The 23,387-nt window shown below is 35.5% G+C and overlaps 1 protein-coding gene across 1 annotated transcript; it reads left to right on the top strand.

Moving 5' to 3' along the window:
- The first annotated feature begins 946 nt into the window (after nucleotides 1–946).
- OLR1 (oxidized low density lipoprotein receptor 1) lies at nucleotides 947–11,395 on the top strand. The gene is made up of 6 exons (XM_090275423.1): nucleotides 947–1,084; nucleotides 3,838–3,939; nucleotides 5,382–5,627; nucleotides 9,167–9,306; nucleotides 9,592–9,707; nucleotides 9,946–11,395. The coding sequence occupies exons 1-6, from the start codon at nucleotides 1,009–1,011 to the stop codon at nucleotides 10,088–10,090; spliced, it is 825 nt and encodes a 274-aa protein (XP_090131549.1). The 5' UTR covers nucleotides 947–1,008; the 3' UTR covers nucleotides 10,091–11,395.
- The last annotated feature ends 11,992 nt before the right edge of the window (nucleotides 11,396–23,387 follow it).

Raw genomic sequence — 23,387 nt, 5'->3', positions numbered from 1 at the left:
ATATAACTGTAAAGAGGTACTTCTGTTATTGTTAAGAAGTCATAAAGGGAAACTAGATAAGAACTCTATCAGTGAATACATACAGGCATTCTTATGGGGGATCTATTATAAAGTCTTTGGGACTCGATCGTGTATAAAATGAAATTCTTTGACAGGAAACTGAACTGTGCTGAATATTACCACTACTAATATTAATAACTGTTGTTTATTGAGTTATGCTTGAAGTACAACAATTAGCATTTTCACCCAATATCTCATTTGAATCCCAATAACATGTCTCAATTTATAGACAAACACATAGGTTCAGAAAGTTAAGTAATTCCCCAAGGTTACAGACCAAAGGACTAGCAAAGGAAATATTTGAAACTAGCTCCATTTGGCTCTAAATTTTTCTCTGCTGCTATGCTATGCTATGCTATACTGTAACTATATGAATAGTACTTCTAATTAAATTCTAAAATTACCCAGGTCATCATGACTGAATATAAGAGTTATGTGTGATTATCTCAGATATTATTAGTCTATTGCCAATTAAAACAGTCAAAATTTAAAAGGAAAATGTGAGACTTATAAAAGACACAGTATAGAGACCATCTGCTATAGTGAAATAAGCAAATATGGACATTGGAATCCAACTAGTCTAAATGCACACTTTCCCACACATTCAGTGTATCTTAGTTGTCTGAGTTTCAGTTTCCTTATCTGAAGAACGGGTACAAATTTTTCTCCTCTAATCCTCATGGAAAATACAGTTCTTCCTTTCATAAATCACTTAGTGAAATATCCTGAAATAGTCTCAGAATCCCCACTCTCCCTGCCTGCAATAGAAATAACCAAAGAATTTGCGTCAGTAAACATGAAGCAAAGCCTCTCCTTCCTCCTACCAATGACTGAGTCACTCTATTAGATAGCAGTAACTATTTAAACACTCCAGCAAGAGCTCACACCTTTTTACTTTGTAGAGGTCCTTGACTCCTTCACTTTCTCTACCTTGGAGTGAATTTGGATATGACTTCTGATGACCTCAAGAGAAAGACTATGACAGATCAACCTGACCAGAAGACAAATGGAGAGAAAGCTAAAGGTACTAGGAGTGGGTGAAAGTATACAGGGAAAGAATCTCTTAGGATTAGCTTAAAATATAAATGAACTAAATATAAGATTAGAGAACTAAAACACTTGAGTAAAGAATTAATAACATTTACTTAAAAGAAAGGCAAGTCAAATACAGTGGAGATGATATTCATAAAGATAATGATGAAGAATGAACTAACTTGGTTTGCATCATGATGTAGTAGACAATGATGATAACTTTTATTGAACATTTACTATGTTCTATAGTATTCACTTTATATGCATTATTTCTCTAAATCTTCACTTCTTGAGAATAAGACTATTATTATCTTCCTTTTACAGAGAACTAGCTGGGGAAAGCTTTCACTGAATTACCCATTTTTATGCAGCTAGTAAATGGTAGAGCTAGGATTATATGACCATCTCCTATTTATCCAGAATCCAATCCATCAGATGATTCAAAAAATGTTGAATTTACCAAGTATATACAATGATAATTTGTATAATAGTCCTTTAGGCATTGCAAAATATGAATGTGTTTTATGAATTATCCAAAGCAGGTAAAATAATATTCAGTATAGTTTTGCATAATTGTTTTATTATATACCATTTTTTGAAAAATTATAATTTAACATACACAATAAGTTAAAATGCTTAAGTAAAAATTAAATTATAACCCCAGATCTATAGATAATCTAGATAGTTTGCCTTTTGTCTTATATCTATTCTGAGAGTAAGGAATAAAATATAAAAAAGGGAAGTTATAAGAATGAAGTCATACAAATTTTGGTAAGATATTCCAGGTTATGTTTCCATAATCAAAATACAAATTTCTCTCAATAGCTAAAACAAGTGAGAGCATGGAATAACGTAACATTGGAGCTGATGAACTTAACTTGATATGAAAACAGTACTGGCATTTGTAGGTAAACCTTCAAGTTAACGGTAGACATTTGCTCATTCATTCATTCATTCATTCATTCATTATTCCTGTAGTAAATATTGTGTGCCTGACTGTTAGTACAATTATGAGGTAAATTATTTTCTTAGAATCCGTTTAGACAGTCACCTACTATACAAGATTTGATTACTTTCTGATTAGACAATTGATAGTGGGAGAAGGGGTTGGATGAATGCTCTCTACCTAGCAGGGAGACAGGACAACGGGTGGATGACAGAAAATGGGAACATGTACCTTCCCTGCACTAGTGTGGATCCTGTGACTTCTCAAAACTCAGGAATGTTGGACATACTCAATCGCCTATAGAATGTACCTTTAAGATACTGACCAAGGGCAACGTTGGTTGAAAGATTGACACAGATATTTACCCCTGAAAGTAGGATTAGGTAATTATTTGCACAAGATGCAACTATTTTCAACTTCTTCTCTGCTAACTTGCCACACACACTCTAGGAGCTTAGTAATTTTGAATCAGTAAATAAGCCATATTCCTTCCCCTCAAAATTTCTGTTTTGTTTGAATCATCTATAGAACTTAATAGAAGTGCTTTTGACACATGACAACTATGAATATATTTGACCATTGATTGATTTAGATCATTACACATTCCCACTGGATATTTTGTGATGTAATGTTCCAAGTCATGTAGCTACTGACGATTGAACTAAGTAACTATGTTGGGATCTTAATGTCTGTGTGATTTTCCACTAAAACTTTCAGTTTCTTTATTTGTGTGTACAGTATAACATTATCAGTGGCTTATTTGTTTATCTCACAAGATAAGGAGTCCAAATATATAATATGAACCCAAATATCTGTCCTTTTTTTAGTGGTAGAACACATAATAAGATATACACACATGTGAGTTACATAATTTATTTGCTTCTAAATTAATGGTGATTTTTTTTTTCTTATAACAACAGGGCCACAGCTGTTTTAAGTATAGAACATGATATTAATATGAGTCAAGTGAATATTAAAGCTTCATTTCTAGTTTTATTTGTTCAATAATCCTAGTTCCAAGATGTAATATTAATGGAATAAAAATTGAATAGCACAAAATTATCTTGTAATTCTTTGAGACAATATCAGTTAATTAACTAAGGTTTGTTTGCTTCACATCAGACGTTCATTTGTGATATGTTATGTATAATACACACTGTGCGTACTTGTATGTGTGTGTCTACATGCATAGACTCAGTCTATATTAAAAACATCAGCCCTGGCTGGTGTTGCTCAGTGGATTGAGCACTGGCCTGCAAGCCAACAAGTTGCCAGTTCGATTCCCAGTCAGGGAATGACTGAGTTGCAGGTCTCCAGCTTGGGGGCATGCGAGAGGCAACCACACATTGATATTTTTCTCCTCTTTCTCCCTCCCTTCCTTTCTCTCTAAAAATAAATAAATAAAATCTTAAAAAAAATAAAAACAAAAATGAAAACATGAGATCCTCTCTCCTGTGGGTAAAGTTGATCTAACCAAGCTGGACTGAGAGTTTCTTGAAGAGTCATTGTCAAGAGTAGATCAAATATTTGTATAAGCTTTACAATCAGTTAGTTAGAGTCAAATACCTGGTATTGAATCCTGGATCTTAATTTGTGTCAGTTGTGTGACAGTGAGTAAATTACTTAATTTCTTTAGTTGTCCAGATTTTTCACCTGTAAATATGGATAATGAATTATTTGCAGAGTTCTTGGGAGGGCTAGAGGTAAGTAATGCAAAGTACCAGGTACAGACAAGATCCAAAGAATTGTTTGATTACTTGCCTCTGTCTTTTTTTCTTTTCTATCCTCTGTCACTCTAGGTCTTCATTTTCTTTCTTCTCGGTGCTGGTGCCCTGTGGCTGTGACTCTAGGGACCCTCTCTCTGGGTTTATTGGTGACCATCATAATGCTGATAAAGCAATGTAAGTGCTGACATGGGGAAGTGATAGAGGGAAAAAATGAGAGCTTATGAACATGACTTGCAAATTGGTTTCAGAATACCCACAAACAACCTTGATTTAGATGCATTTTAAGCAAACTGTTTTTAGAATGAGTGGGAAGATGAATTGGGTGTGTTGTGCTCTCGAATTTATTGAGGCATGCAATAGAGATTATGAATCACAGGTTTTTATTGCTATTAGTTTTCATAACTTCATGGATAGAGCCTACACAAATCCAAAAATAATGAGAAAGAAAATAATTCAAAGTTAATAACCCACAAGATCATCTGAGAGACCCAAAAGTAAAAGGAACCTCATTTAGCTCATGTTGAGTTTTAATAGAGATGATTAAATACCAATTTAAAGTTAAGAACCAGATACAGAGTTTTAATAAACAAAACATTTAAACCAAAACCTACTTTAACTTTATAGTATGGGCATTTAGGAAAGAGATTGTTCAGAGGAAAACAAGTGAAAGGAGGATGAGAGTGGCCAAGAAAGAAAGAAAATGATGCCAATTATCCACCTAATCCATCATGTATTTAGCTTGTAGACCTGTTGTTCTGGCTATCCAGACCCAGGTTATTAAGGCCTTTAAAGTGCTATTTGTTTTTCAATTATTGTTTAAGGTCACAAACCATTTATTTTTTCAATCGATAAACACTAACTTCTTTCTTAATGATCAGGGGAAGTGCCCTTGACTAGGGACAGTGATTGGAAGAGTCTTTCTCTGAGGCTCTGATCAATTGACAAGGTCAAATTTGACCTTCAAGGCAAGGAAACTGCTATGTACTGAACATCAAGCTTCTAGAATTGAGACACTTGACCTTTAACATTTGTTACCTGCTTGATTTTGCAAACTTTATTTCATCTCCACCCTATGGAAAAAACAAAACAAAACTTTGAGACTCTTGTGGTACAGCCACTTGAAATAATTCTGAGAGAGGGTGTCTCAAAAATGGGGTGAGAAGCATAGTTCTTAAGTAAAATTAAGAAGTCTGGAAGGGTAGAGAGAGGTCAATGGAATGGAGACACAAAAACAGGAAATCGTTAAGACATTCTTAGTAAGAGTCACTGAGTTCAATTGGTGACTGGCTATTTTTAGATTGTCTATATTTTATTTATGCCACTGATACTTATCTTGGAATTTCTTTTAACTTTTGTGTAATTCTCAATAACAAATAAAACCTTGAAACTAACTTTTAAAAAAATTAGTGTCTGAAAGTTTCTGATCTTAAAAAAATATTGCAGGAATATCAAATAACTTTCAAATCTGTATTTTTTGAGTAAATAAGGGACGTTTTCCAGAAATTTATCCATTGTCAAAATAGATCATTTGATTCAGTTCTTTGATTTCTTCAAAATTCAATGGAGGGATTTTTATTGAGAGTTGGAAATGAAGTTTTAATCCAGCTATAATTTAGTATCCCAGGTGTCTGATCTTCTAAAGCAACAACAAGCAAACCTTACCCACCAGGAAAATATACTGGGGGGACAGATTTCAGCCCAGAAGCAGGAGGAAAAAGCTTCCCATGAATTACAGAGGGAACTCAAGGAAATGATTGAAACCCTTGCCCAGAAACTGGAAGAGGAATCCAAAAAACAAATGGAACTTCATCACCAGAACCTGAATCTCCAAGAAGCTCTGAAGAAAGCAGCAAATTTTTCAGGTACGGGAGAGGGAGGGGTAAAGAGAGGTACTGGAAGTTAATTTTAACCCTTTTTTTGAAAATCCTCTAGGCACAAAATTAGCATATTGATATACGTATCATTATTTACATAATGTTATAACATCCTTTCATAATCTTCTATACCAGAAGTTCTCCATATCTGTCATCCTCACCCTTTCCTCCATCAAATTCTTAAAATACCTGATTTAATTAAGCACACTTTTGGTGGTTTCAAGTTTTCCTTCCTCATAAGAGTTTTCTTTCTTTTTAAAATTCTAGTTTTGAGATTTTTCTGAAGGAATCCTTCTACACTTACTGCTTGCCACTGATTCTCATCTCTTTTCATTCCAATGTATCTTAATCATTGATTTCTTTTCCTAGAGTCTCCTTTGTCCCTGGAACTCCTACCTCTAGATTAGCTTTATTCTATGGCACTATTTCTTAAAGCGTACTACATCAATTTAAATGGCATCAATGAAGACACGCTTGGGAGTGTTAGGTAGATCCTTCAAATAAGACAAAAACATGAGGGACCCAGGGAAGTCAGTTTATATGAGAAGAATTGAATTGATTTCAGCTGTGCAATGGACTCAGCCTCCAGGTGGCAAGTAGAAATAGTAACACTTATAAAAAGGAAATGATAATGTGAACACTGAGGTTATTACTGAAATTATCTGACTTATTTAGTATTTCCATAGTGTGTAATTAAGTCAAGCATATGATTTTAGTCATAAGAAGAGTTAGAGGGTGTGAGATGGACCATGTTGCTTCTCTGAAGGTGCATGAATGAGTCCTATGCTAAGTATTAATCACTACCACTAATAAACAGATGTAGCTCCAGTTTCTTGCTTGTATGATCAGTAAATTTCGACCATGTCATTTCTTTGGGTAAATATTACATAACAGTTCACAGATAACCATAGATCCCTTTACAGATGAAAAACTGAAACCCAGATAAGTTAAATGATAATAATAATGATAAGTTGTTTTGTATAAAATTTTGCAGTTTATAAATCCCTTTAACATTTACAAGGTTATTTAACCTTCCAAAATAAGCAGAAATTTATAGACAAACTTATCTTTAGCCAGTGTCAAACATTATTTAATCTCTTTAAGGAAAGAGTTATTGAAGAAGTAAAAGAATATCCCATCTCAAAGAAGGCTTAAAAGAAGAAGCTAATATATCAAGGATACAGATGTTTATATAAGCAGAGATAGCTACATACCAAACAGTTTTATTTCACAGGTGGAGGTATAAAAACATTTTTGCTTTTTATCAGTTGCATTGAATTAATTTATGTCAGGACCATGCAGAACCATTTCCCAGAGATTCCAAGCGTGGATAACTAATTAAAAATCGTAAGTGGTATGTCTTTCATTGGCAGATAAACTAGGTAGCATGCTCCATTCCTTGACAGTGTCTGCTAAAGGCTAGTTGTAACACTAAATACAGTTTTTCTTTTTCATCAAGCAGATTTGAGAAGATTCTCAAAAACATTAATAATAAAATACCTTATGGAAAAAAGTGTCAGCTCTCTCAAGTTTGAGACAAATTTTATCTTTCTTACTAACAAGTCCGTGGTCCTCTGTGTGTATATGAAGAGGGAGGAACCATATGCAGTTTGCTTGTGGTCACGCAGCCAGAATGATTCAGCGTCTTCACAGTAACGGACTTTACGTTCAGCCCCCAAATTAGTGGTGGTTCTCAACCTTTAGGGTACAAAATTACTAGCCAAGTAGCTCCTTACAAATGGCAGGTTTACCCCAAGATTATATATTGATTGTCATGAGGGACACTAAGGAATATTTCCTCAATTGACTCCAACTGAGAAGTTTGACAGGTGTTGTGATGTGGATCAAGCACACAGACACTCGAGTTAGACTGCCTGGCTCCCAGTTCCCGCTTGCTCTGCCACATGAAGGAAATGAATGGAAGCTGTGCCACAGTGTTGCTATGAGGACTAGATGAACCAATATATATAAACTATTGCCAACAGTGTTCGTGTCTGTTAAATAAAAATGATAATTGAATAATAATTACATGAATACTAATTATATACAGGTGGTTTGAATCCCACACTTTTGAGACATGTCTTTCTCCTTTGTCATAGCTCAGAAAACCTGCCTAGACTGCCTTTTAGTCCACAAAAACCAATACATGGGTGAGCTAAAAGTAGGTTGATAATAATAATAAATAAATAATAATACAAGAGTAAACTCTGTGTTTCGTGTACTCAAACTGTAAACCTACTCGGCCCCACCGCTGCATATTCTTTCCTGTTACATGAAATGATGGCACTAGGCAAATTGAAAAGTACGATAAAAACTGGCTGTCTTTGTTTCATCCTGGCCTTCTTATGCCCCTTCTCAGCCACTGTCTTCTTCCACAGTTCAGTGCTCTCCTGCTTTCTCCTCTCTGATAAAGCCTACTCTTATAAAATTATCTGATGCTTTTATGCCACAGTGAAAATACAAATGAAAAGATTGCCTTCCTCAAGGATTTTAGTTATTTTTTGCTTTTGGTCATCGCATAGACCAAATGGCTCTGTTTCTTATTAAAGAGATTCCAAGTGCTACTAATGCAGAGAAGAGATGATGATGATGGGAAGGAGAGGGAGGAGGATTTGGGGGGTTCTTTAAATATCCATAAACATGTAAACATTGGCATATTTTGTTTATTGCCTAAGCCCTCATTTGGGTTTTTTGGACTCTTAATATTTGGCAACTGAAAACACACTATTTTCTGAAATCTTACTGAAATTAAGGTGCTCACTTTTATCAATGTACTGCTATCCTTAGAACATCTCTATTCAAAAGAAATAGAGTGTGTGCCATGTATGCAACATTAACTATTCTAGTAACCACACTTGAAAATTAAAAACAGGTGAAATTAATTTTAGTAACATTTTATTTAACACAATATATTTGAAATCGTTTTTCAGTGCTAATCACAATGAAAATTATTAATGGGATATTTTACATTTTTTTCATACTAAGTTTTCAAAATCATGCATGTATTTTATACTTACAGCACTTAATGTAGACTAGCCATAATTCAAGTACTCAAGAACCACATACGAGCTACTACATACAGAACATGTGTCTTAAATTAGGAGACATGATATTTAAGCCTAAATCCATTATTCAAAAACATAAAGTTTTTTAAATACAAAAGCACACTTTTAAAATAGCAGAATGGCTATTAAGTACTTATTTCCCTAACTTTCACTTCCATTTTTTCAAACTTAATTTAAAAAAATAGAGCAGATTCTAAAATTACATCCCGGCCCAAGCCTTGATTTTTAACATCCTTACTTTCTAGTTTAGTTTAATAAAATAAGAACACTTTTTATTTTACTCCAAAATAAAGGAGAAATAAAGGCTCTACAGCTATTGAGATATTTGCAGAATCTGGGTATGAATCTAATTAAGAAGAGATATTATGCCTGTGAGAATTCTGAGGGGAGACTTAATTTAAAAATTATAGAAATATTTTTACTCACACATAAGTCACTGATTAAATATTTCACACTTCCTAGCTCCTTGTCCCCAAGACTGGCTCTGGCATGAAGAAAACTGTTACCTATTTTTCTCTGCACCATTTAACTGGGAAAAAAGCCAGGAGAACTGCTTGTCTTTGGATGCCCAGATGCTGACAATTAATAGCACACATGACCTGGTGAGTTTGTACGGATGTGTGTTGGGCTGGCGTATTGGCTTAGTGGGAAATAGTCAGGTTTAGGCCCTGTGTGGAAGGGCTTTTGTTTGAGGGTCAGAGTACATATTTACTAGCCTACCCATGAATTCCATGCATGGCCTTTGCTGGACAGTTAATGGCTTCAGTAAACATTTCTGTGAAACTATCCAGAGGATGTTGAAGATCTCTTTTGGTTCTTCAGTTTCGTGAATCTGTCAAACAACCATGCTGACTTCAACATCAACTCAGAAATGTTGCTCCCCACAGGAATTCATCAAACAAGCAAGTGCCCACTCCAATTTCCCTTTCTGGACGGGTTTGTCTCGGAGGAAACCAAGCTACTCATGGCTCTGGGAGGATGGTTCTCCTTTGAAGCCCCACGTGTAAGTTCCCTATTCTTTGCCGAACCTGTTAGTGAAGTGACTGCAGCATTCCACACAGTGTGCTCTTCTTGCCAGAGAGAAGCTTGGGGAATTTCTGAGAGTCTCCTTCCCCGTCCCGTTCACACAGAGTTTGCTGGAGCTTTCCACAGTTACTACAGATTTGAAAACTTGAGACAAGGCTAAATCCCTGACACAAGATGGCAGTAATCTACTCTTTTTTTTGGTCCCCCACCTACAGGTTTAGACTCCAGGGAGCTATTTCCCAGAAGTACCCTTCAGGCACCTGCGTCTACATACAAAGGGGAACTGTTTTCGCTGACAACTGCATTTTAATTGCATACAGTATATGTGAGAAGAAGGCGACTCTACTGAGAGCACAGTGAATTTGAAGGCTCTGGAAGAAATGGAGGAGTCGATCTTTGAACTCTCTTCTGGAATTTAAGCTATTCTTTCTCACTGGATACAAACCATGAGAGCCCAGAGAACTGGTGTTAGCTAACTGCAGAGCTTCATAACAGAAAGTGGGGCTCCAGCTGCCTGGCATCCTTATATCAAAAGTTTGACTCTATCTCTGTCTACGTTTATTCACCTAGCTTGTCTAAAGCCTCCCGGTCAGACTTGGGTCCCTCTTCCCTTGTTTATTTTAAAGGTTTGCTCCTCTCCAAGCTTTGGGAACCCTCTCTACCTCAGTGCCATATGCCTCTCTCCCTCCTAAAACTGCACAGAAGATAGAATGGGTTGGAGTTGCCCAGCTGCAACAGAGGGCAGAAAAAGGAAGCATGCATGGGAAACAGCACATGGAGAAATAGAAAAGAGGAAAGGTCATACTGCAATCAAGAAACTTACGTTCTCAATGTTAAGAGCTACTACTTGCTGGTCTTTGAAATCGTGGTCTCTCTCCAGGCTCTCCACTTACACACACACACACACACACACCCCTCACATTTTGGTACCACTGGGATGTCCCAAGAAATAATTAGAAATTGGGTGGTCTTTTCTGTGAACTAGTTTACAGTTAAGTACGAATTTCTGAATCTGTTATTTCTACATCTTTTCTCTACCAAAGGACAGCTTAATGCCTTTAATTCTTCCAAAGGGTATTTGTTAGATTCGTGGGGTAGATGGCCCAGAGGGAAATAGTTAAAAATTTTCCCTGAAGTACATACCTTTGATAGATAACCTCTTCTCAACCTGTTATATTGTGCTATAATGCAGAAACATACAAAACCGAAAGGTAATGACACTCAATTCTGGAACAAACTGAGCCAGGTATAAAAATATCATTGAATAGAAGCACATGGAATTAGAAATATTTCTTCTATTTTCAGTGCTTCTACTACTTTACTACCTTCCTTCACAGCTTAACCTTTCCATCTTACTAGACACAATCTGGCACCAATCATATTAAAAAGAAAAGCAACTCTGTCATCCCTAGGAACATCAGAAATATTTTGTTTTATTAACAGATTTATAATAAACTGAACATATTTAAAGTGCACAATCAATAAGTTTTCACATATGTAAACATGCTCCCTTGAAATCATCACTACAATCAGGACAGTGAGCACACCCATTATCCCCTACAGTTTCATCACTGTCCTCAATACTTCTTCCCCAGACAGCTACCAATCTGCTTTCGGTTTGAATTTTGTAGTATTTTATATGAATAAAATCATACAGTATGTCTTTTTTTGTCTAGCTACTTTTACTTAGTATGACTATTTTGAGATTCATCTATCTCGCCATTTGTATCAATTTTCATTTCTTTTAAATGCTGAGTATTATTCAGGTGTGTAAATAGAACACATTTTGTTTATCCATTTACCTGTCAATACCATTTGAGTTCTTGAAAAGAACTATTAGAAATAAAGTTGCCATGAACATTTGTGTACAACTGTTTGTATGAACATCGGATTTCTCTTCTCTTGAGTACATATTTAAGAGTGTAATGTCCGCCAGTCAGGATACAGGCCTGGGTTGCAGGCCAGGTCCCCAGTTGGGGATGTATGAGATGCACCCACACATCGATGTCTCTCTCCCTCTTTTTCTTCCTCCCTTACCCTCTCTAAAAATAAATAAATAAAATCTTAAAAATATAAAAAGAGTGTATGTCTGGATCATTCAGTGGGTGTATGTTAGCTGCTTAAGAAATTACCACACTGTTTTCCAAAGTTGTATCATTTTACGTTCCTTTTAGCAGTGTACGAATGTTCCAGTTCCACCTCATGTTGTCTATACTTGGTATGATCAGTCTTGTAATTTTAATCATTCTGGCAGGTATGCACGGGTATATCATTGTAGTTTTAATTTGCATTTCCTGAATAAAGAATAATTTTGAGCATCTTCTTATGTGCTTATTATCTGTACATTTTCTTGGATTAAAGTCACCTACACATTTTTTTGAGAATTTTTATTTCAGTTATTTGTTTCCTTATATATTAAGTCTTGGAAGCTCTTCGTACTCTTAGATAAAAAATCCTTTGTCATGTATTGTTTTGATATTTTTTTCAGTTTATGACTTGTTCTTTGTTCTCTGAACAGTGTTCTCAGAAAGGCATAGGTTTTAAATTTTAATGAAATCTATTTTTATGTTCCTACTGTTCTTCTAAGAGTTTGTTGCCTAACTTAAGGTCACAGACATTTTCCCTTATGCTTTCTTTTAGAAATCTTATTATTCTACATCTTACATAGAAATCTGTGACTTATTTTGAGTTAATTTATGAGTTATGTGTAAAAGTTTTTGTTTTGTTTTTTTGATTATGGATATTCAATTATTTTTTAGCAACATTTGCTGAAAAGACTATTCACTCTTCATTACATTGTCTTTGCACTTTGTCAACAACCAGTTATCAATATATGCCTGGGTCTATTTCTGGACTCTGTTCTGTTCTATTGATCTACTTGTATATTTTTATACTACCATACTATTTTGAATACTGTAGTTTTATAATGAATCGTGAAATAATGTAATGGTAGTCCAAAATTTTTTTCAAACTTGTTTTGACTTAACTATGCTTTGGCATTTCTATGTAAATTTTTGAACTTCTGAATTTCTAGAAAGAGCTTTAAATATTTTTAATGTAATTGCATTACATCTACAGATAAATTTGGGGACTGTTGAAATCTCAAAAATGTTTACTTGTTAAACTCATAAACAAGGTATATCTCGCCATTTATTTTAGTGTTCTTTGATTTGTCTAAGTACTGTTTTGTAATTTTTTTCTGTACCGATGTTTCACATATTTTGCTGTATTGTCATTGTATATTTCATATTTTTGATGCTGCTATAGATGGTATTGTTATAATTTGTATCTTTAATTTCTATTGCTAGCATATAAAATTACAGTAGAATTTTAAATGTTAACTTAATGTTCTGAAATAAGAAAATCACTTATTTCTTCTAGTAATATTTTTGTGGATTCCTTGGATTTTCTTTGCTTTTTCCCCTAAGATCTTGTTTATTCATTTTCAGAGAGAGGGTTAAGGAGGGAGAAAGAAAGGGAGAGAAACATGGATGTTTGAGAGAAATATCAATCAGTTGCCTCTCACACACACCCAACTGGGAACCTGGCCCGCAACCCAGGCATGAACCCTAATTGGGAGTTGAACTGGCAACCTTTTGGCTCACAGGCCAGTGCTCAATCCACTGAGCCACACTAACCAGGGCTGTTTATGCTTTTTAATTCTAACCTATGAATTGGTTTTATTTTTTACCTTATGATCTCATCATCTGACTCTTTGCATGCTTACTAATCTTTGGTTGAAATTCAGTCATGGTCATTTTACCTAGGTCAATCCTAACTTTTATTGTTTTTCTATAAATATGCCTGAGTTTTACTGTGAAATTTTTAAGTTACATAGAAACAAGGTGATGCTCTTGAGTATTGCTTTTACGATTGTTAGTACCAAGAAATTCTCAGTCTTGGGTTAGTTATTCCCCATTATGAAGGGAAGATTCCTGAGTGTTCTATTCAATATTCCATAAACTATAACCTTTTCCAGCCTTGCTGTTGAGGAAGGGCACTGTTCTCTGACCTGTGTGAAGGCTGGGTATTATTTCCTTTTTGTATGGTCCTTTCCCCAATCCCTCTAATGGCTCTTTCACACTGATGTTCTGAGCTGTACCTTATTGATTACTCATGGAAGACCCTCTGTAGATCTCAAGGGTTCTGTGTTCTCTTCCTGTGCAGCCCCCGTCTTTTCTGGGTTTTCCTCTAAACTATTGCTGCCTTTGTCCTTCCCAATTCAGGAGTTTTCCAATGTGTGCCTCAGTTCTCCTTCCCTGTGTGTAGCCTGCACACTGTGTAAACATAGTCAGCCAGGCAATTATAGAGCTCACCTTCTTTGTTTTCCATCTCTCATGGGTCATTGCCCCCCACCCCCCATGTCCAGTGTTTTGGGATTTTTTCTTTTTATAATTATTACTTTATATATTTTGTCTGTTTTTGTTTATTTGGTTGTACCACATTGGAAGGTAAACCCAGTCTTTGTTACTACATCTTGGTTCTAAGAAAAAGTCCAGGAGAGGATTTTGTAATTAGGTAGTTAAGTTTCTCTTTCTGTTGGAGCTACTGGTGTCTCTGAACTAAGACATGTTGAGCTGAAAGGATCCCTGTAAAAAAAATATTAGATCAAGACCAGAAGATGAATTTTTTGCCTCTGTGTCTGGTATAGTTTCTGTTTCAAAGTTGATGACAGAGCTATTTTCTTTAGTCAAGCTGATAGCCTCTATGAGTCATTGTCCAATCATCCTTCCTATTTCTGTCTCCACTTATTATAAGTATTGATGACTTGTCTTCCCAAACATCAGGTTCAGAGGCAATTACCCTAATCTGATCTGCCTTGGGGATTTCTTTCTCTCTCTTAGTTTATCTGCTGCTCATTTATCCCAACCACATGAATATTATTATCCTTGTTATTGTTTAAATTAAGGCTACAACTACAGCATTTGGGCTGTAGTCTATTTATGTATGCCCTGCAAGCTAAGACTGGTGTTCACATTTTAAAATATTATTTAAAAAAACATTCAGCAGAGACTGTAAGTGATCCACAGTCTAAAAATATTTACTCTGTCATTTTTTGCAAAAATCTACAAATATTTACTCTCTCATCCTTGGCAAAAACATTCACTGACCCCTGATGTAAATAACATACTATTTATGCCATTTTTATTTCTCATTAAAGAAATGCACAAGTATTCTGAATTTTGACCACCTGAGTTCAAATCTCAGTTTATTACTTAATTTCTGTTATCTAAGGCAAGTGATTTAACATCTTATTACCTTGGTTTTCTTAATTAAATGATAAGAATAACATTAGTAACTTACAGATCTGATATCCTATATCCCAGTTCATAGATATTTGAGGATTTAATGGATAATGTTGATATAATACTTCAAATAGTACCTAGGAATTGGTAACAGTTCAAAATATATTAGCTATTTAAGCTATTAGTTAATTATTTTCCCTGTCTTTATAAGGTCGTCAAGTGTTCCTGTTTTTGATAGTAAGTTCTTAACCTCTTGCAGAAAATTGACCAAATAACTTAGAGACTTTCTCAACTTAGGGTTAATTGTGTTTATCAACATTGCTTGGAATTTGGTGGTGTCATTGAAATAGTGTGCTGTGGAACTACCCTAACTTGGCACTTACTTTCTTAACCAAAGAAAATATTGTTAAGCATTTCTTTGGTTTCTTCCTTGCAGAGATTGTTTTAGTTTCTTGGGGGTCTGTAAGGCATTTGGGTGAGTATGGGAATAGATGGCATATAAATGAGCATCGTTTTAAATATTGGTTTACCTTAGAGTATTCCACAGACTTAGGCTGTTCTGGTTTGGAAACATGAGCAGAATATGTTTACTTACTATTCAAGTTTTTAAATCTTAACAAGTCAAATGAGCAAATTTAAAATATCTGATCTTTGTGTCATACTTCCAAGTATCTCTTCTCTGCACTTAAATGTACTTACAAAATCCTCCCAATCTCCGCCTCTCCATGATCATTCATCTTTGTCTTATGGTACACAAGGTATTAACACATGAAAGATGCCATGAACCAGATATTGATGGACCAGTGGTTTTCTGGGAGCATTTTTTTTTTAAATGAGAGAGCAGTAAGTGGTTATAAGCATTTGCACAGCTGGGAAACTCAGAATTCTAAGTAGGAATATTAGGCTTTTGACTTGTATCTGGACCATAAGAAAATCGAAGTGACTTTGAAATTATTAAAGCAGTCCTTTTGTAGGACACAGTTAAACTTATTGGCCCATGTTATGATCTGGTGAATAGTCGCATGCCTCAGTTCTTTCCTAGGTCTTTTGCTTCATTAAGAGCACAACCAATATATAATTTATAATTCTACTCTTAGAGAATGAAAAATTCAATACTAATATAAATAATTTAAGTTTAATAAAGCATCCTATAAGACTGACAGCATTAATCTACCTCAATGGATTATGAAACATCAAATCATCTTCCTTTGCTAAGCTCTTTTCTGAGATATACTGAGATAGGACTACATTTTTTATTTATTTACAACAAACCCAAATACTTAAAAAATTAAATAAGCAAATTTTTTCTAAATATTGTGCCCATATAATTAAGCCATCTTATTAAGCATGTGTTATATTTTGAAAATAATATAGGATGACTAATATATTCATTTTAAATACCTGATTATAGTCATGAGTGGCATAATGATGTTTCAGTCAACCACAAACCACATATACCTCGGTGGTCCTATGAGATTCCTATCATCCCGTGACATCATAGCCATCATATTATTGTAGTGCAATGTATTATTCATGTGTTTGTGGTGATACTGGTGTAAATAAACCTACTGAGCTGCTAGTTGTATAAATGCACACACAACTAAGCATACAGCATATATAGTATTAGATAATGATAATAAACAACTATGTTATTGTTTCATGCATTTACTATACAATATTTTTAAAGACTTTTTAAAAGATTTTATTTATTTATTTATTTATTTTTAGAGAGTGGAGAAGGGACAGAGAGAAACATCAATGTGTGAGAAAACATCACTTGGTTGGCTATCACATGCCACCAACTGGGGACCTGGCCTGCTACTCTGGCATGTGCCCTGACTAGGAGTCAAACCAGTGACCTTTTGGTTCACAGGCCAGCATTCAATCCACTGAGCCACAACAGCCAGGGCTACAATACTTTTAATCATTATTTTAGAGTGAACTTTTTCTACTCCCAAAAGTGTTTACTGCAAAACAGTAAGACATGTTACGCTGTCAACAACCTCATATATCTTGTGTTGACCATGTCTCTTGATTGCATCATTTTCTCCTGTGTTTGATTTAATCTTGTGTTGTTTTGTTTATTGTGGGCCCTAACCATACAAAATCCTCTGCTGATCATGCCAGTAAGAGGCTACATCAAATGTTGGTCTGAAACCAAAATTGAAAGTGATTAGGGCTACAAAAGTAGAAAATCTGTTATGGTTATAACTCACCAGTCACACATTCTACTATATCTTTGACCTGGAAGAGCAAGAACAAAGTGAGAGACACTGTTAAAGCATCAGCTCATTGAAGGCAATGAGACCTCCCAAAATTGAAAAGGACCTATATAAGACATGGAGAAACTTCTAATGACCTGGACTGAAGACCAGACACAGAAGTGTATCCCTCTTAGCATCATGATGATCGCAGCCAAAGCAAGAAGTTTGCTTGTGATGTTGAAAGAAAAGGCTGGACCCACCTACAATGTTTTATTGCCTGCTAGCTCTGGGTGATTTCAGCAATTCAAGAATCATTATTTATTACATAATGGGTGAAATACCCCTATTCTGAAACAGATGCCTGAAGGAGTTTCATCTATAACAATATCTAGTCAAGGCCAGGTTTCCAGGCTTTTAGAGACAGGATGATGTTTCAGGCTACAAACTAAAACTCTTTGTGATCTGGCACAGTGAGAACCCCAAGCAAGGCCTTTGAACATATTAATAAGCACATACTGCCAGTATATTGCAGGAGCAATAAATCCTAAATGGCCCAGCCTGTCTTCTAAGATGCCTTATTGAATTGCTATGCCAGTAAAATGAAGTAGTGCTTGGAAAAACGCACACCTTTTAAGATTAAGTTTAGTGTTGATAATGTTCCCGAAATCCTCCTTTTATTGGTGATCTTCATCGCAATGTCAAAATGGTATTTCTCCCTTCAAATACCATCTCTTTGACCCAACCAATGAATCAAGGTGTTATAGTAACCTTTAAGGCCTATTACTGGAAGACGCCCTTTGTCCAGGCTATTTGCTGTTTCAAGGAAAGACACTGAGAAGACACTGATGCAGTTGTGGAAAGATTTACATCTATGTCTGCATCAAGAACCTTACGTGGACTTGAGGTGACATCAGCAAGAAGTGTGTGAATGACATCTGGAAAAAGACACTCAAGAGGTTCTGCCATGACTTTTAAAAATTTGCCAAATAAGAGGAAGTTGCAAAGGTCAACAAGTCTGTGACTGAGGTGGCAAAAAATGTTAAACGTGGGTATGGATGAGAATAACATTGAAGAGCTCCTACAGATGGTGCCTGAGAAACTCTAATGAGCAGTTGTTGGAACCAGAGCCAGAATACATAGCCAAAGAGGCAAGAGAAAAGAAAACTTCAAGAACCTCTCAAAACAGTTTACAGCGAAAGGTTTAGTGGAAGCTTTTGCAGACCTCAATAAGCTCCTTGAGAAGCTTTGAAACATGGACTTCGCCACCAAAAGGTTTCCATTATTAGAGAGAAATGTTCAGGGTGCATGATCTGCTTACAAGCAGAACTATGATTTAAAAAAAAGAAAGAAAGAAAACAAGCAAACCACCATGTACATATTTTTAAAAATAGTGAGGGCTTCTCAAGAAGGGCCTCTGGCAAGTCCTCCAGGCTCTATTCCAGAAGAAAGCATTGTCCTCGCAGGAGATGGCAGCTGAAGACCTTCCAGTGGAACAGCATGTGGGGGTGGAAAGCAGTGATATTGATGATCCTGACCTGGTTTATGCCTAAGCTAGTTTGTATGTTTGTGTCTTAGCTTTAACAAAAAAAGTTAAAAAGTAAAAAATTAAATCAACAATAGAAGAAAGCTTATAGAATAAAGATATAAAGAAAGAAAATAATTTTGCATAGCCGTACAGAAGTTTATGTTTTAAGCTATATCGTCACAAAAGTCAAAAACTTAAAAAAATTAGTAAGTTTTTACAGTATGCTAAGGTTAGTTTATTACTGAATAAATAAAATAATTTAAATAAATGTAGTGTAGCCTAAGTGTGCAGAGCTTATATAAGGTCTACCGGAATGTACAGTAATGTCCTAGGCCTTCACATTCCCTCACGGCTCACTCACTGACCCAGAGCAACTTCAGCTCCGTGAGCTTTATTCATAGTAAGGACACTACGCAAGTGGACCTTTTATTCCAGTCTTTGCTAAGTTTAGATATGTTCAGGTACATAAATACCTAACATTGTGTTGTAATTGCCCACAGTATTTGGTGTAGTGACATGCTGTAGAGGCTTGTAGCTTAGGAGCAACAGGCTGTACCATACAGCCTGGGTGTGTAGTACGCTAGACCATCCAGGTGTGTGTAAGTGCACTCTGATGTTCACATGACACAATCGCCTAATGAAGCATTTCTCAGAACATATCCCCATTTTTAAGTGATATATTACTGTATATACTTCAGTAACTTAAATACCAAATTAATAGTATAAGGATGTTTTGGTTTTGCCAAGTTATTTTAGTTTCCTTTGACAAAGAGTTGTGTAATAGAAATGTTTCTTATTTATTTGGGTCATTCATTCATTTAAGAACTCTCTATCAAATAAATACCTTCTTTCTTTAGTACTAACAAGGTAGACAGTGATAAATATATATAGAGCCTGTTCTCATGGGGCTTACAGTCCTGTGTGAAAGAAGAAAATAAACAATTAAAATAAAATAGCTACATTCGTACTGTTTTATTCATTTATTTAATTAATGCAGGTGCTACTCTAGATGCTTGGAATTAGTAGTAAAAAGATAAGTTCCCTGTCCTCTGAAACTTGTGATATGGTGGCAGACGTTAAAAATAACATACACAGATGTGAAGGAGTCCAATGGTTGCTCATGAAAGAAGACACCTCCTAACAACCACAACTCCTTAAAGATGAAGAAATAGAGGTGCCTTTAAACAGAGTGAAAGTCACATTTTTACTTTGGGTCAGTTCCCACCTACAGAGATTCTTCAATTTTACTCACAGGGGATTAAAACAGATCAACTTCCTCTAACTTGCCTTGAAATTTCTAATACAAGCAGCAGATGGCGCCATCACCTAATTCACTCCTACCGGATTTTGCTAAATCTTTCTGATTACTTCATACTGACTTATATCGCACAACACAGAGAATCTATTTTCATCTTAGTTATCCTGTAGCTCTCTTATTTACCATCCAAGGATCAATACAGAGATTTAAGGCCCATCATCATTTTACTGGTGAGGAAACAAGCAGGGAAAATTAAACAACACTTCTAAAGTCACTCAGTCAACCAGAGATACAATCAGAAACAAGGCAACATGGTGCACTTATTAGATAAAAAATGGACTTTGAATTTAGAAATTCTGCCAATAACATAGGTATTTTTCCCTTCTGCAGTTAAGTTGCCTTATTGTGGGTTGTTTCCCCTCTTTAAAAATAAATGAAATATACCTTCCAAATATTTTGTGAGTTCAATTGTTTTTATTTTCTAAATGAAATTATGTATGAAATTACCACATATAAAACAAGCAAAATCAGAGATGTTCTAGTTGTATTAATACTGAGGCAGTCTAGAGACTTCTCTGTTTGGCCTGTCTCTAATCACATTTGGCTATATTTTTCTTCCTATCAGAGGTGATTCTGACTGCAAGGGCACAGGAAAAAAATACATAGCCAACATATTCAACCAAAACATGGATGGCCAAAAGAGTGACAAAAGCAAATGCAAAGGAGAAGGAAGAGCCACTATAGGTGGAAGAAGGAGGGACAATGTCACATGTAACTTAAAGCAAATGAACAAGTAGACATACAAAAAACTTCCCACTTAAAAATAACACAAATGAACCATAGTTTACCCTGCTTTCCAAAGGCAACTTAAAGACAACTTGGTCAAGTATAGCATAAGAGATATAGTCAATAATATTATAAAAACTATGCATGGTGCTGGGCGGATACTAGAAATATCAGGGAGAACACTTTGTAAAGTATATGATTGTCTAACCACTATGCTGTACACCTGAAACTTACACAAAATAATACCGAATGTAAAAAAACAAACAAATAAATAAATAAATAAATGCAACTTGGTTGTGATTTGAGACTAAAAATTGGAATCACCTACATTTTATTTCTTAGTTCATAAGAAATAGAATTGTTTGTTTTCTGGTCCTCTTCCCCCATTAGACAGGACTGTTGAGGCACTATGCAACACATTGGACAAAGGATACCCATAGCAATAGAATGTTTGTCCTTTTGGAGTTTATAAACAAAATCAGACAGTAGACTTCAGTAATTTTAGGACATAATATATGAAAGTGCTTATATATATTTTGTACATACATTATTACTTTTATTTTAATTTACAGTAGTCCCTCTCTATATCGCGGTTCACTTATCGTGGCCTCACTGTATCGCAGGATTTTAAAAAATATTATATTTAATTATTTATCACGTATTTTTTGCTATATCGCAGGATTTTGCGGTACTGTATATGTATGTTGTTAAAGTAACAGGTTTAAGAGTGTAGAGTAAATGTAAGGTTCCTACTTTGCAGGGGTGTCTAGAACATAATACCCGCGATAACTGAGGGAATACTGTACTTCTACATATTCTTTTATACATCAACCCGACATATATTTATTGATAACCTACAATGAATCAGAAGTTAGTCTAGGTTTTTGGAAGCTCTCAAGGACCAAGACAAGCAAGATTTTAAATTCATAGAGCTCACAAACATATGGACAAGTAAGTCTATTCCTAAACAGATGAGATATATTCAAATATTGCAAAGTGCTTTAAAAAAAGAAAAAGAAAAACTGTATTATATGATTCAAACTGATGGGCAGGCACCCTGGTTGAATTCTAATTCAGACCAAGTAATCAGGGAAGACTTTTTGGAGAGTGTGATATTTGAACTAAAAACTGATTATCAAGAAAAATACTACCATGCAAAGTTCTCAAGGCAAAGCATTTCAGCCAAAGTGTAGGTCCAAAGTCCCTGAGACAAGAACACATTGCTGTGTTCCTGTGATAAAAGACTTGTGTTTCAAGATAGTGAGGAGGAAGATGGTTAGGAAATGAAGTTAGAAAGATAGTCAGGCATTAAATTATTTGGATCCTTATTGGGAAGAGAAGATATCCCAAGGAGTGTTCAGCAAGCAATAAAGTGATGGTGGTCAATTGTCTGTAGAGAATTTTAAAAATAATGAAATGTGAGAAAAGTTAGTCTGCCTTTTATTATCACCATGCACCAGTGATACTAAACAACATCAGTGATAAAATACTCCCTGAAAATATCTTTTGTTGGTCAGCGCTTTAAACAATTATTGTGGTTACTGTTAAGTTTTAAAACTACATAGTCAATTTTTGTTACTCATGGTAATTAAGTTCTAAAATGTCACAGAAAACACTGAATAACTTAATGCTTCTTGGGAAAATGCAACTGATCACATTTTTGTCGATAGATTCATATATAAACTTGTTTTACATATGTTGCTGTTTAAGACATCTTAATTAATATATATTGTTGATTCATTAACACTGAACTCATGGCCAATAGCACTACAACTAATGCCTGAATTAAAGTTAGTAGAACTTTTCTGGCAGGCTCTGTTAGGGAAAGAGACTCAAATACTCTTCATTGCACTCCCTTTCATTCTGATATGTGTTGGTGAGAACTGCAGAACTCTTGGCATTTAACAGCTTTGTCCAAACCTCTGCACTAGGAGACCTGTTGACAAACTCTAGCATGGCATCTAGCAATTTAATGAAGGTCATGCTCCTACCGAACAGCACATGGACTTGGGCCCAGGATGGAAAATATGAGGTGACTAGGAAGCCAAGTTAAGACCAGGTAGTCAGAAAAAGCACGGGGTAAAATGATGGCAAAAATGTCACCACTCCTCCACTGCCTGCTCAAAAATGCAGAGATAGCTGATTTTATCTTTCCTTTAATGGCATGCTTAACCTGCTGACCTGCCTGTGCAGCTGATCAAGGTATGATGGCTACACAGCTTTTCTGACATGGCTATAATGAGCAACACCACCATCTTGCCCCCACAGTGCAGGCGCAAAGATAGTTGCCAAGCTACCCCACAGAGGGAGGAAGTAACCCTACCCTAACATGGAAAATTTCACTACCAAACCCTTCAGAAGCCCACCTTTTCCAAAGTCCCCATTTTGTACAAGCCTGCTTTGTCCCCGGCTTATAAAAGCAGCCAGCACTCATACCAGTGCAAAGGAGATTCCTTTTCTCTGTGCTGCCTCCCTTGTGTTTAGCATAAGCTTAATAAAATTTGTCTGAAAATTTCTCTGGGGTTTCTCCTCAATTTCTATCTTAAGGAACCCAAGAACCGCAACACTGATAACATTAAAAATACCTGCCTAAGAGAGCTTAATGCTTGCTCCGGCTGGGCAACTCAGTTAATTCAGT

Source organism: Furipterus horrens, unplaced genomic scaffold (assembly GCF_987537825.1).
Source record: "Furipterus horrens unplaced genomic scaffold, mFurHor1.1.pri manual_scaffold_4, whole genome shotgun sequence".
Classification (NCBI taxonomy): domain Eukaryota; kingdom Metazoa; phylum Chordata; class Mammalia; order Chiroptera; family Furipteridae; genus Furipterus; species Furipterus horrens.
This window is presented reverse-complemented; position numbering and strand designations above follow the sequence as displayed.

Bases quoted from the DNA above. Each gene is read 5' to 3' on its own strand.
- OLR1 (XM_090275423.1), top strand. From the start codon at position 1,009: ATGACTTCTGATGACCTCAAGAGAAAGACTATGACAGATCAACCTGAC. The intron at 3,940-5,381 runs GTAAGTGCTGAC...GCTATAATTTAG, and splicing joins CATAATGCTGATAAAGCAAT to TATCCCAGGTGTCTGATCTT. The intron at 9,307-9,591 runs GTGAGTTTGTAC...TGCTCCCCACAG, and splicing joins TTAATAGCACACATGACCTG to GAATTCATCAAACAAGCAAG.